Consider the following 14,457-nt stretch of genomic DNA (forward strand, 5'->3'; position numbering starts at 1 on the left):
GTTCGCCTGTCTGACATGTACCTTATAAGCCAGAGTCCATCATTTGCAGCTATCCAAAAAGTAACTGGCGTAATTATTGTTGAAAAACATACTTGGTTGAAAGATAGTAAGGGGAATAAACTCCCTGTGAAATTCTTGCAAGCTGTCATTTTGAAGAAATCAACAAAAGAAGGCATTTCCAACGGTGCTTCTTAAGAAGCACCGTAAGAAATTCAAATTAGTAGTTTGTTTTCTTATTCGGCGAAGCGCGCGCAAGCGTTGACACAACGCACACGCGCACGCGGTTGCTATAATTTGTCGGATCAGTGCGTGACATCGCGTAGCTGCTCAGTGAGAACGTGTCTCGGACGCTGAATTCAGGCCCAATACAAAACATGATTCAGCAACTTTTGATTTGAAATCGAAATCCTAGAATGTTGTTTTTCTCGAAATATACAGCTAAAGCTGAGCTGAAACTTTATCAGGTTAGTTGTTCAGCACGCTTCTTTAGATCTTGAGCACTTTTGTTGCTTCAAACGATCAAAATGCACAAATTACAAATGATGGACTATACCTTTAAGCCCCCAGTCACACATTCACGATTGGTCTACGAATATCCACGGTTTACCAAGAATCAATTGATGTCTGAAACCAAAATATATTTGGGTGGACCTCGAGTCGCTCCTAATCAGTTTGGTTCGGCGCCACTCTGGAACACCTGTCTGAACCGGGGGTAACGTTATAAATTTTGTCTTTTCTTGTTTTCCCTTCACAACTCTTATCCAGCACTCGACGCTTTCCAGGAAGTTTGTGGAGGTTATGACAGATTACAACAACACGCAAACGGACTACAGAGAGAGGTGTAAGGGGCGTATCCAGAGACAACTAGAGATTAGTAAGTAACTGGCCAAGGTACCACAATATCACTGTGCTTGTGCTGAGCCGAATTTCCCTCAGCTGCTTAGCTGAAAATATGCCTAAGCAAATTTTACTTCTTAAACCAAAATATATAAAACTACAAGTAAATACTTGTATATAATTATGTAAAATACATAAATATGTACAAAACTAAATGTATGTGGCCGGACCTCATAGGATGAGGATAGGGTATTCCCTAGAGCTTTGAAAATGTGTTGGTTGCCATGCGCTGTGAGGATACCACCTTCCCCGTACTGTGATTGGCCCAGCTGGGAAGTTCGACTAGATGTGGAATGTTCATGTAGTACTACTGAACGTGTACTTTAATATTCAAATTAAGATGACCTACCGTAGTATCAGAGGTTATTAGGTCAACAACATGCTGGCTGTTCTGGCCCAGATTATTCAATAAGCACTATAGATACTGTGCCTATGGCCTAAAATTGAGGGCCTATGAAAAGACCACAGTGTGCCAAAAACTGTACCAGTTTGGCCTGGCTTGCGAAGTACAGCTTAGCATCAATTTTGGTGACGGTGCTTTGGGTGAAGTACAGGTAGGGCCTAAGGAATACCGGTGCCTAGGGCCAACGAAACACTGAATTCGGCCTAACTCTATAGAATCTGTGGATCTACATTAGATGGCACCTTTCGACTGCTTATGAGAGCTCCTTTGGGAGAGACACATCATGTGCATGCAAACTAATCTTTTCATATCACAGTGGTAAGGCCCCCTTTACACAGAGCTGCGACCTTTGTACCACCTACCGGTATGAGCGACCAAAAAATGGCCAGGACGCTCAATGGTCGCCTAAACCTAGAAAATCCTGTTTTTATGTAACTGCTCCAGCGATCCTTATGCCTCCCTTGAACCACCAAAACTGCAATTTTCGGGCATTTTCATGTCGAGCTACGAGCGATCTGTGCATCCACTGAGCCACTTGCCTGGCTCCCCTTCCCCTGTGCAACCAACTGCAACCACCGCCATTATAGGCAACATAAGCGACCCCCGAGCAATGTTGGGGCAACCATTGAGCCTCCTCTGTGCCGCCTCCTTGCCATCATCGGCGACCAATGGCAACAAACGGCGATCACTGGTCGACAATTCAGCTATGCTTCTGCCTCCTAGGCGACCCTTGAGGCACATGGGAGGCAGGAGCATCGCCCAGATTGATGGTAAAATTTGCAACAGAACGGATGTATTACGTGGCGACCATTGGCTGACCATTGTGCATCCATTCTGCCACCACGGCAATACTTGTGCCTCCCCCTTCTGCCTCATTTGAGCCACCTTTGAGCAACCAACCTCCTCGGCGACCTTTGTGCGACTGTTTTGAACATGTTCGAAAATTTACGGCGACCATGGCGTCCATGGCGATGTCTGAACATCCTACGTACCACCTTTGAAAGACCTCGGCAACCATTTGGCCTCATTTGAGCCTCCAACGGTGACCTGGCCAGTTTTATGGTCGCACAAGGGAGGCCCAAAGGTCGCAGCCCTGTGTAAAGGGGTTCTTAGGCTCTAGATTTCCTAAAACATACCTGCACTCGTGCAGATCTTGTGGGTTTTGAAGGATGCGGTCGGCTTACGGCTCACTTCCAGTAACCAGTTATTCAGAGCTGCTCATTAGTAAAATGCATCTAAGCACAATGAACATGTATTCACTGGTTTGTGCCGTTTGTTACCACCTCAATGTGCAACAGTATGCTATCAATTTCAGCTGGTAGTGTTAGCAGGCATACTATGTGAAATAGACTGTTAAGCCACCTCTAAGAGTCGCCATTCCCACATTGTGTACCAGCAAGAATCAGTTCATGGTAACCCCTCCAGAGTTCTAGCCAGGCATTAAATAGCGCTTTCACCCACTACACTTTTGGAAATAAGTGCTGCACTTAAATTGTGCGGCTACGCTATCACTACACTATAATAAGTTTTGCTTGCCAAAAATTTTTTTTGCTGGTGTTTGTTCGTATGAGTGCGGCGACTTCGCACATTACGCACTGGCCGTACGACACAGCAAGAGAAGCTTTGAAATAAACAATGATCCAACCGCACGTCCCCCATACGATACCAGTACTGCGATGCCATACCTGTATTTGAAACAAATCAAACACAATTTCTCCTTTCAATTTTAAAAATATTCTGCTCAAAAAATTGTGCAGGGGAAAATTGACAGGAATCTCCTAAGATTACACCACAGAGCATCTAGAATCCAAAGTTATCCGCGGCCTTGACGTGGGCCCGGACCCCTGAAGTGGGCCCCTAACCCCATGACGTAAGGGCTTCGCGCTCCGCACTCACATTAGTCCTCAGACCAAATTGTCCCTACGATATAATTTCACCCTGGCTAGAACACTAAACCCCTCCATTACATTTTTTTCTTCATTTGAAAATGTCCTCTTCGCTGTTTTAATACCCACAACTCCTTGGCTGTGTTGCTGCCCCCACTGTGTAAGACAAAACAAAACAAGTGGTTCACGTCAATCTCAAAAGTTGGATTCCAAAATAAAAATATTTTGTATCATTGTTACATTTTTTGGTTGGTTCTGCAGTGAGAAAAGTCTTATGCTTACCAGTACACAGTCCCCCTTAAATGTTTTCCATTAAATCAGTATTTATTTCTTTTTCTTTTTCTCACCTTGCTTTCATATAAATAGCTAGTAAGTATTTCTTTGTTTTTGCTTCTTCTTTGCAATTTTTTGACATTCCTGTTCAAAAGCAGCTGTATCTTGTGGTTTTTGAATTTATTTTGTATTAGAAAAACAAATCGCATTTTTTGATGTCTTGTGTACAACACTTTTTGATAGCTTTCCCCCCAGTTTTATCTCAGACACCTACATGTAGTACCGGAACGTCAGATTGGTGATGGATTGTTCATTTCATATAAAAAATACATGGAATTTGGCACACAGTCAGAATATGTCATGAGAAAGGTATTTGGCTGTAGGGCCATCACAGATTTGTCCTTTGAAAAAAAATAAAGGGTAGAATAACAAGCAGCACAGCCATTTTGAAAATTGCTTGTTATTGTACCTATATTTTTTTCAAAAGTGTAAATCTGCAATGGCCCAATGGGCTCCGTGCGCCAACGAAAGAGGGCGCCCTTTTAGCTAGCAACGACGTCCCATGGGCAGGACATTTAGCTGGTGGACGCGCACTGTTCCTTGTGTGTGAAGCACGTACATTGTACACCAGGGGATTTGTACTATGTACACGCAGTGGTACGGCCGCACGTCGCAGCAAAATTGCAGTCAGGCAAGATGGCGTCGGTCTGTCACCCCCAACTGTACTTTCTTTGCCGGTGAGGGGGTACTTGTGAACGGAGCGGATAGCCAAATAACCCTCCAATGACATTCATTGATTGTGTACCAAATTCCATGCTTTTTGTCATCAACTGAACAATTCCATCACATTGTGCACCAGTCTGCCTGACTTAAAGATGAATTCACCAAGACACAGTTGTACACGTATGTACATGTACATGCATGTACATGTACCGGTACATGTACAGTAATGAATTATACATGTATGCACACGTACATGTACATGTAAGAACCACATTCACGTACACTGTACAATGTACATGTACATTCTGTCAAAGTCTTGTACATTACAGAAAATGTACATGTACATGTAACAAGATTATATACACGTGTGCATAGAATAAGTTTAGTTTGTTTTGTGCACGCATTTACTGTGCATGCACAAAAACAGAATAAATACCATGTAAACGTTCGGTACATGTGTATTTGTACTTGTTTATTTGAACGAATACCGGTACTTGTACCTTTTTTACATTTAAAATGCATGAACAGAGAAAAGTAATAAAATGGAGCACTTCCAAGTTTTTTTATGAGCTAAATTTCCTACACAAAATGTAATACATGTAGGTTTGTAGACCTGCTTGATCATAGAATACGAGTACATTGCATTATTGAGCAATTTTGAAACAAAAATATTTAAAGAAAGGAAAACAAATGTAGAGACATTATTTTTTCATGTGCGCCCAATGTCAAAATCTTGGTGCACAATTTTTCCTTACATGTATTTGTACCGCACACCAAACAGAACAGTGTTGTGCTCCTAGTCTGATACAACTACATGTTCTGCACCCGATTTCATCAAACTCTTCGTAACTTACGATGCATAGCAGTGCTGCGACGCGTCCTGCGATCCATTTCACAAAACACGTCGGAAGTGCGATGCGTCGTAGGTGTATTTTTAGCACAACTCGATGACTGTTTAATGTCATTAGTTACCATACAGTAAATAGTCCTCTGATATTCAACAAAGAGTCGTCGGATCTCCGCCCAAAATTTGTTAAAACGTCAAATAAAATGGCGGCCGTGTGGTGCAATTTAAAAGGAAAACAAGCTCTCAGTGGACTGTATAGCCTCTTTGAAATTTTATCTGCAATATTCCAGGCTATTTCATAATTATTCAATACATTTTCTATAATTTACAACATGTACAATTTTACACACATTGCCTCGGTATTATAATCTCGTAAAAATGTACAATTTTACACACATTGCCTCGGTATTATAATCTCATTTATGTGATGTTTGAGGCATAAAACTGGCTAAGAAAAGAGCTCTTCTTATTTTGCGATGACCACTAGACACGTTGTAACTTGCGACATGTTTTAAGCCGTTGTCAAGGAACTTACGACGTGTTCAACACATCGCAAGTTTCGTGAAATGGATTGTACGACACATCGCGAGTTGTTTCATGTTACACGTCGTAACTCAAGTTGCGACGCGTCGCATCGTTTAGTGAAATCTGGTGCAGGTACATGTATGTACACCATTCAAACAAAAAACATGTACATGTAGTTGGTTACTTGCACTGATCAAAACACACAGTCAAACACTGGAAAGAACCAAATTGTGAGCGTGTGAATTAATAAGCTTTTCTTATACTCGGACTTTGGACACTTTTATGAAACTAATTTTAGTACACACTAGCACGTTTGTTTATGGTGTAAATCGAGGAGTTTCTATTGTTGTCCTTCAGTTTTCTTTTGTTTTTTTGCAACAGCTCTCATTGGTTTTGTACATGTACATGTTTTCTAATCGAGGTTGTCGTCGATTTGGTTCCTGACTTTGATTCACTGATGATGTTGCACGTGTGTGTCCTCGATTTGCACCATACACAAATGCTACAGTACACACTACACACCACACTGACACACTCATGCTTTGCAGCAATTTGGAACAAATTTGGTACAAGTGCCGTACAGTACTCAAAATTGAGCAGAATTTTTCACTCGTACATTTCTGACATGAGAATGGTAATGACATGAGAATGGAGTTTTTGCATCCTAGAAGAAAGATTATGTAAGTGCTCTTTAGATGTGGCTTTCTTTTGAATTTGCAAAACTGGCATAATTGGAAGAAAGAAAAAAGAAGTTTCAATCAGCTGATAGGGAGGAGGCATTATACCAGCTTCATATCCTGCAAGACCAGCCCGTCAACATGCTATCAACAAAAAAAGTTTTTTATTTGAGCAATTTTTCAAATAAATTGAAAGGACTAATTCTTTTTTTTTTATACACTTACGGTATTCAGAACATTATGTTATGGTTTGCCCCTCTAAAGTAACGTGTTGATCACTCATAACAGTACATCTTCAAATGTACATTATCTTCAAATAAACTTGAATCCTCGATCCTGATTGGTCAATCCATGGCAACAAGCTGTGCTACATATAACCATGTAGCAGGGCCATGGTCCATACTTCACACAGTGTATTGCGCTATTCTAAGATGCACGCGCTATTCCGGCCTTTCCGTACAACATGCACGTGTGATAGGTTAATCGCTGAAAAGTTTGTGTACAGCTTGCGCGTTCCATATTTACTGTGCGTCAAGTTTGCTTGAAGATTTAAATTCGTTGGCCCACTCGTGCTCGTGGAACACGGAAATGTAGTTCCGGTATGTCTGTTCCCTGTTTACCACTCGGTCTTAGGCCTCGTGGTGTGTGGGACACAGACGCAGTACATTATTCCATTTTACACTCGCGCTTGCGTGATAACTAACAGAAGATAGCGCAGAACAGAAAGCTTTTATCGCCGTAAATTTGCTTTGAGTTACCGTAATTTTGTTTGTATTCTTGATATATTTTTTCCCCACTAATTTCTTACAACCTTTCTGTAAAAATTTAACCTTTTTGAAGTCATTTTTTCTTGAATTTTCTCCCATATTGTTTTGATTATTTTTTAAACCCTCCAGATTTCAATGTTTGATTTTTTTCTGTAATTTCCCCTGCATGTTTTTGGATAATCGTTAACTTCACACACAGTATGCCATTGGTAAATGCAAATCATTGGGAATAAAACGGCTGTTTCTCACACTTCCTTGCATTGGGTGTTTTCTTCTTGTTTTTGGAAAAGTTTACAAGAAAGTGTGATTAATCGTTATTTTTTCTAAAGATTTAAGCAAGGTTAGATTGTACATGTACTTGTGTCAAAACCACAATGAAATTGTTTCTTCACTGGAGAATCAACTTTAAAAATGGGAGATTTTTTTTTTCAAGCACAAAGCGAATATGACATAAGGTGTAGAAATTTGACACAAGGTGTAGAAATGCTGAAATTCTTCAGAAAAAACTCCAAAATACAGTAAACTGAAGTAAAGTGAAGAAGTTAGCTATAAGAACATTTGGTCAATAAAGTAAAAACAAAGTAACTGCACATCATGGTGAATTTTTTTAAGTAGCTCTACTTTTATTTCATTTGGTTGCAAACATGGGAATAAACTCTTACCAATGGTGTATAGTGATGTCAACCCTGTACATCTATATTCTCATAATTTTGAAATTATTTAGATAGATTTTAACTTCAATATACTTTTATCTTTCAGCATGTATGGAGATTTTTGTACAGATATTTGTTCCTATATGTTCAGAAAAAAACAATTGAATATTTTCTTTGCAGGTTGTGCAGGGCTGCCAACTCTCGCGCATTGAGCGTGAGACTCGCGCATGTCACGTTGTTCTGTCACGCGCACACGGGGTTTCTCACGCTAAAAAAAGCAATAAATAAAACTCGAAAGTGATGTTTAGGATGATCATTTGCTCAAAAAAATAAGCCATTTGCGAGTGACCTATACCCTTTGGGATTTAAATTTGAAAAACATCTGGTACACTGACTTGCTCAGAATGCTTGGCAAGTTTTAACTTTGAATTCTCCAGGCCAAAGACGCTGTTGCTAATCACATGACTCGGGGCAAGCTCTTGCATAGTTACGTAAGAGACGCTCAGCACCAATACATTTTTCACAATGGGTGAGAATGGCACAAAGACACCAGGCCATGCTGGAGCTGGGGTTGCTCGCATAAGGCTGGCCCCGAATCACGTGATATAGTAACAGTCGCTTTGGTCGGGAGAATGCAGAGTTAAAACATGCAAAGCATTGGATTAAGTCAGCGTTTCAGATTTTATTCAAATTTAACTTGCAAATGGCTTATTGGTTAAAGTGGTCAAAAATTGCCTCCGATCGCACCTTAGAGCGTCCTGATCGCACCTTAGAGCGTCCTGAACTCGCGCCGTTTGGGCTTCGCACTTCGTGCTCCTATTTATAGTATGATTACTTCTGATCAAGCTCCATCGCCAAATTCTCACTTTCAGCTCTTACTCAAAGTTGGCAGCCCCGCTAATGTGTTCAGTGCACTTGTAGTTTCACTTAGTCTTTGCACAGGTTCTGAACTGTCTTAACGATAACTTCATTGGTGCCCTTTTGCTAAATTTCGTTCCCAAACTTCCTGGCTGCAGTTGGAGCAGCCAGGAATCTGGGCCAATCCCAGCGTATTTCATTTGAGCTCAAGTTTGGGTTCGTAAAGGTAGAGTAGATCGTTTGCAGCAATCCAAAAAGTAACGGACGAAATCAATGCTGAAAAGCTGACTTGGTTTAAAGATAGCAATGGCACTAAACTCTCTGTGAATTGTTCTTTCTAGCATGCTGTCATTTGGAAGAAAACAATATAAAGAAGGCCATTTCCAAAGATGCGTCAAGTGACACATTGTTGGAATTTTCCATCAGTAGTTGGTTTGTAATTCGGCAGATGCTTGCCATTGTGTGCCAGAAATCGGCTGCCTGCAATATCCTAGAACATTGTTTTCTCAGAATATACAGCATTCACAGAGCTAAAACTTCATCAAGTTGGTTGTTAAGCACACATCTTTAGATTTTGAGCACCTGTGTTGCTCCAAACAAAACAAATACACAATGACAAATGAGAAATGATCTGCTGTACCTTTAACTACTCGGTTTGAGTCCTGTTTCAAGATTCAAATGAAAACATCTTCGTGTTTTGAGTCGTTGTTTGAGTGAGTCTCGAGTCACTTATGAATAGAATTTTTTTTTTTCCTGGAATTCTTCTGGGCGGAGCTCCGGTGGTCTGTTCTTGACACGGGTATATTGTTCGGGCAAAACCCTAACGGATAAGTGGTGTGAGATCCTGTTCCGGATTACAGGATTGCACAGGATTCGAACCCATGTACCACGGCACATGAGTCGAACATTGTAACCATTGGACCACAGCACCCCATTCCATTGGACCACATTTCACCCGTGTCAAGAGCAGAACGCCCGAACTCGGCCCTGAAGTCTGCATACTAAGGTGCTTCACACGGGGCCGCACACTGCCTGCATCCACAGTCACGCTGGTTTTACTATACTCTCGTGGACAATGCTTTGTGTTTCCCTTTGTCCCTGAAATATAACACTCTTTCATAGACAAAGCACACAAACCTACTACAGAGGACCGTTTTGAACAAAAGACCCAACCGGAGGACTGAAAGGATCTGTTGTTCTCCCTTTGTGTGTCGGACCTCGGGGGGCTATGCAGAACAAGTACATTGCCTGTATCCACAGTCATTCAAGACATTTTAGAAGTACATGTAGCTACATTTTGATATTTCAAATTTTAACTGCAACCTTTTTTTGTGTGTTTGTCTCTTGTCAGCTGGGAAGTCCACCACCGATGAAGAGTTGGAAGATATGTTGGAGAGCGGCAACCCAGCCATATTTACATCTGGTGTAAGCTGACTGCAAACAAGAAATAAACAATGAATAAAACACAACTCTATTAACTTTCTCCGTTTTCAGTTAAATACGTACTGGAGAAAGAGCTGTGGAAAATCTTTGTAGTAGATATTCTGAGCAAATGCCAAATTGTCTGGATTGATCCATGGTCACATATTTTAATAGATAGTTGAAAATTATGGTGAAATGGGGGGGGGGGGGATTATAGAAACTAGGTTTTCAACAATTTGCAATTTATTTAGGTCAGTCACGAGTCGAGGCAGGCTTGACGTTTTTACCCGTCAGCCGTGCCTGTGTATCAAAACAGCCAGTGCGTGTTAACACGGCCTCCGACGCAAACTGGTTAAATGGAAATATGCATACAGAAACTGTTACAACTGAGGTACAGTACACAGACCATAAACATTGCCCTCTATTGAAGTGTCAGCAGAAAGGAATGAAGTCAATTCAGTGGCTGATTTTGTTGCTTATTCCCACAGATTATTATGGACACACAACAGGCCAAACAGACCCTGCGGGATATAGAAGCACGCCACAACGATATTATCAAATTGGAGAACAGCATCCGAGAACTACACGACATGTTCATGGACATGGCCATGCTGGTGGAAAGTCAGGTACTGAACACATGTATTTCTTGACACACATGTACATGTACTTATATGTGCACCCTTAAATTATTATTAATCCCCAACATTTGGTACTTCATCCCAAATACAGGGTGAGTAAAAAAACCCGAAACCCAAATGTCGGGACCATTGTTTTAGTGAAGTTCTGCATGTAGCACTTTCAAACTCTAGGATATGAAACTCCAATTCATAAGCTTTCTTTTAGTACAAGTATCATTCAAATCACTCATGTACTTTTCAAGTTACGGAGTTTTAAACACAACTACCATTTTAAAGTTCTGTCCAAGGATCACTAAAAAGAGGTGTGCGTTATTTCAGCAAAACGAAAACAATTCACACACATCCGTATGTGAGTTGTTTTCGTTTTGCTGAAAGAACACTCAAGTTTTTTGTGATCCGTGGACAGAACCTTAAAACGGCGGTTGTGTTTAAAATTCCGTAACTTGAAAAGTACATGGGTGTTTGAATGATACTTGTACTAAAAGGAAGCTTATGAATTGGACTTTCATATCCTAGATTTTGAAAGTGCTACATGCAGAACTTCACTAAAACAATGGTCCCGACATTTGGGTTTCGTTTTTTTGTAAATTTTGTGTATCTTTGGTTAGAAAAAGGGGAATGCTTGACTGACCAAGTTGTGGCCATAGAGGTATATTAAGTTATTAGAGCACTAACTCCTCATTCTCCCACGGAGATACTTTGAAGCCGTCCTGAGCACAGGCATACTGAATTCATGTGCGTGGTTATAGAACATAATGAAATCAGATGGAATGAATTTCGGATAACGTGCTCTAAATGCAACACGCAAGTGCAACATTTCTATGAGTATACAGGGCTTATGATGGTTAAAAAAAACATTGTGGGAAAAATCATCTGTAGTGCATATGCGTTAAATGTTTGCGTTTGCGTAAGTTTACGCAGAGCAAAATGAAACGCTCATGTACTGGTTGTACTTTTCAGCTTTGGGCGTATTGTCTTCGATAACACGCTTGTATAGAATACAAATGCAGATATGCAAATAGCCGTACTAAATTTCAAGTTTTCCATAGGCTTGTGCACAAGCATGCATGTGCCCAGCAGGCTTCACTTTGTACAGCGAGTAAGTGCTGTAGTAGTTTAATACAGCCCTATGGTTATGACCCAACTTGCATACATGTATGTACAGAGTGCTTTTGCTTTTGCGGTTGCTTTAATTCGTCGGATCGGTGCGCAACATCGCGTAGCTACAATCGGCTCAGTGAGAACGTGTCTCGGACGCTGAATTCAGGCCCAATTCAAAACATGATTCAGCAACTTTGATTTGAAATTGAGACCCTAGAATGTTGCTTTTTCTCGAAATATACAGCTGAAGCTGAGCTGAAACTTCATCAGGTTAGTTGTTCAGCACCCTTCTTTAGATTTACAAATGATGGACTGTACCTTTAAGCATTGAATAGGATTGAATAGGCAGTGAAATTGGTGACATCACCGTCATTGGTGAGATGAAAGTTTTTGTTTTTACATATCAGTGCTTATTCCCAATTTCCTCAGGGAGAAATGATCGACAGGATTGAGTACAACGTAGAACAATCAGTGGACTATGTAGAAACAGCCAAGATGGACACCAAGAAAGCTGTCAAGTATCAGAGTAAAGCTAGGCGGGTAAGCAATCCAACCATTCTCTTTTCTTTGAACATGTTAAAAGCAATCAATTTTACTCTAATATTTTATTCTGATATCTGTTTTTGGGTAATAAACCTGTGTGTGTAGATTTGCACTGCAGGCATTTAGCATTTGGATGTGTGGTAATATATATAGCCATCAACATGAGTCGATATGAATATTCCTTTCAACTTGGGTCACGTACAATGCACGTCAGTCGTGATGTGCATTGTATTTGACTGTCCAGAGTAACCTCAGTTTTGCCGAGCGGGTAAATCTTGTTGAATAACCGGTTTTCATTGGTAGCCGTTATTCAGCAAGTTAAGACCCATTTTGATGGACTGATTGTTACGAGTTACAAACTGCAGCATTTAGTGTCGCAAATGGGCTTTCAATGTGCAGTGTGCCAATAGATATGCCGTGTGTTGGACTCATACAGCAGTTTAACACCATCAACATCTAATTTGATTCTGTGATTGTCTTCTGGGTACCAGACCTACCTGCTGTCTTCATCCCAGTGAACGTGTTTCTATATTTTTTTCTTACATGTGACAATTGTTGTTTAATTTGTATTGGTGGTTTCACTGTGTTGTACATTTACATTTTGATGTTAGCATTGTGGATGAATTTGTAATATCATATTTTACATTAAATACATTTCCTTTTACGTTTAATTTTTAGTTGTTTGGTGCATTTGTGACTTCTTTATTTTGGTGGTGATATCTTGTGCGTATTGTATTGACACACAGTATCAATGTTTACATCATTCAGGCCAAAAGTGTGATAATTAGTTTTGTATTACATGTACACAAGTTTGGTTTGACCATGTACATGTACACCACACACTAGCCAGTTCCTTCATACAGCAATAGAGACACCAGTGATGTTAGGTTAATACAGATGGCTAAATACGGCAACTGGAGCTACTGATAATGGTAGCAATGCTGCCAATATAGTGGGAAGATCCACGGAGCAAAAGCAGGGTGAATTGGGTGGAGCTGTGGTGTTTTTTTCCACGATGCTGCAGTAAGACATCAATTTGCAGAGCTTCCATCGACAACAGGGAACAACTCAAAAGTCAGCTTGGATAACCTCCATCTCAGAATCTAAGACAACGATGATACAGTGTTGAGTGCAGTGTGGCCAGCAGTTCTTGCCCTGGGCATGAGTATATCCAAGGAAACTTGTCTCTGTTACAATTAAGGATTTTTAAATTTTCAACACTTAAAACCATTTGCATATGTTCTGTCTTTGGTGCCAAATTGCTGCAAAGCACTTACTATTTGCACAATACCCTTGACAAGATATTTACCTAAATTTTGTTCCGAAGAGGAATAGTTCTCCCAAACCATCAATCTGCATTAGCTCAACTCAGTTTTCATGCAAGAAACATGCTTCAGACTGACATTAACATTCCATTTCAGGAAACAGCTGTATTGGTATCATCTTTGATGTATAATGTATATGTTGTTTATGCATGCCGTTTTTGCATCATACTGCTATTTTGTGTACATGTCTTTTGTTTGTTAATAACTTTTTTGGGTACCCTATCTGCTGAAAATGATGTGAACCTAGTCCTACTATTTTTTTGTTAAACTTCTGGGCCAGAGAAGACTCTCCCAAATCTGTTGGCCCATTCATTGTCTATATCATTTCTTTGTCAAAGATTGAATAAGTCATAATCTTGAAAAATAAATACAACAGGCACATAAACAAAAATATCGTGATGAACTCCATGCCAACAAACATGGTCTACATACTTGATTGGATGAATCTTAACCTGCAGTGAATTCCCAAAGAACTTTTTAAAATGCAGTGATTTAGGAAGGGGTGATTGAACCCTGTATATTATTAACTGAGACAAATTGGATGAAGAGTGTAATCGTTATATTTCTGGTGAGTTTAGTGTTTTGTGTGTGTGTGGTGCAAAGTGGTGCAGTGGTGAAAATGTACATTTGTATTCAGTACGGTACGGTACGTCATGATAACCCAGCACTTTGATTTCATCCTACTAATGTATGTTTTTATTTATTGAAGTTGTTTCATGGGTCATTCTATGAAATTTGGGGTCTTCTTTTTTCCTGTCCCTGTTACATCTGACATCTGTGATTTTATACTTCTGAAGCACTACTTAAAGGGAATATACAACATTTGTAAACATCAACTAAAAAAAGTACCAAATTATTATGAAATACCTTACTGGACTGTTAACGAATGACAGTCTAAAGCATGCTGTGAAATCATGGC

At 40.1% G+C, this 14,457-nt stretch overlaps 1 protein-coding gene across 6 annotated transcripts in view; it reads left to right on the forward strand.

The window, feature by feature from the left end:
- The window catches only part of LOC119728691 (syntaxin-like), a 79,970-nt gene that overhangs the window by 40,448 nt on the left and 25,065 nt on the right, over positions 1–14,457 (forward strand). For 4 of the 6 annotated variants that reach the window (XM_038201056.1, XM_038201049.1, XM_038201033.1 and 1 more), the window contains exons 6-10: positions 766–874; positions 3,553–3,555; positions 9,861–9,934; positions 10,420–10,557; positions 12,100–12,210. In XM_038201056.1, coding sequence (XP_038056984.1) covers positions 766–874; positions 3,553–3,555; positions 9,861–9,934; positions 10,420–10,557; positions 12,100–12,210 — 435 coding nt within the window. The remainder of the gene's footprint in view (positions 1–765; positions 875–3,552; positions 3,556–9,860; positions 9,935–10,419; positions 10,558–12,099; positions 12,211–14,457) is intronic. The other 2 variants (XM_038201029.1, XM_038201041.1) reach the window with 1 other exon arrangement.

Source organism: Patiria miniata, unplaced genomic scaffold (genome assembly GCF_015706575.1).
Source record: "Patiria miniata isolate m_02_andy unplaced genomic scaffold, ASM1570657v1 HiC_scaffold_1, whole genome shotgun sequence".
Taxonomy (NCBI): Eukaryota; Metazoa; Echinodermata; class Asteroidea; order Valvatida; family Asterinidae; genus Patiria; species Patiria miniata.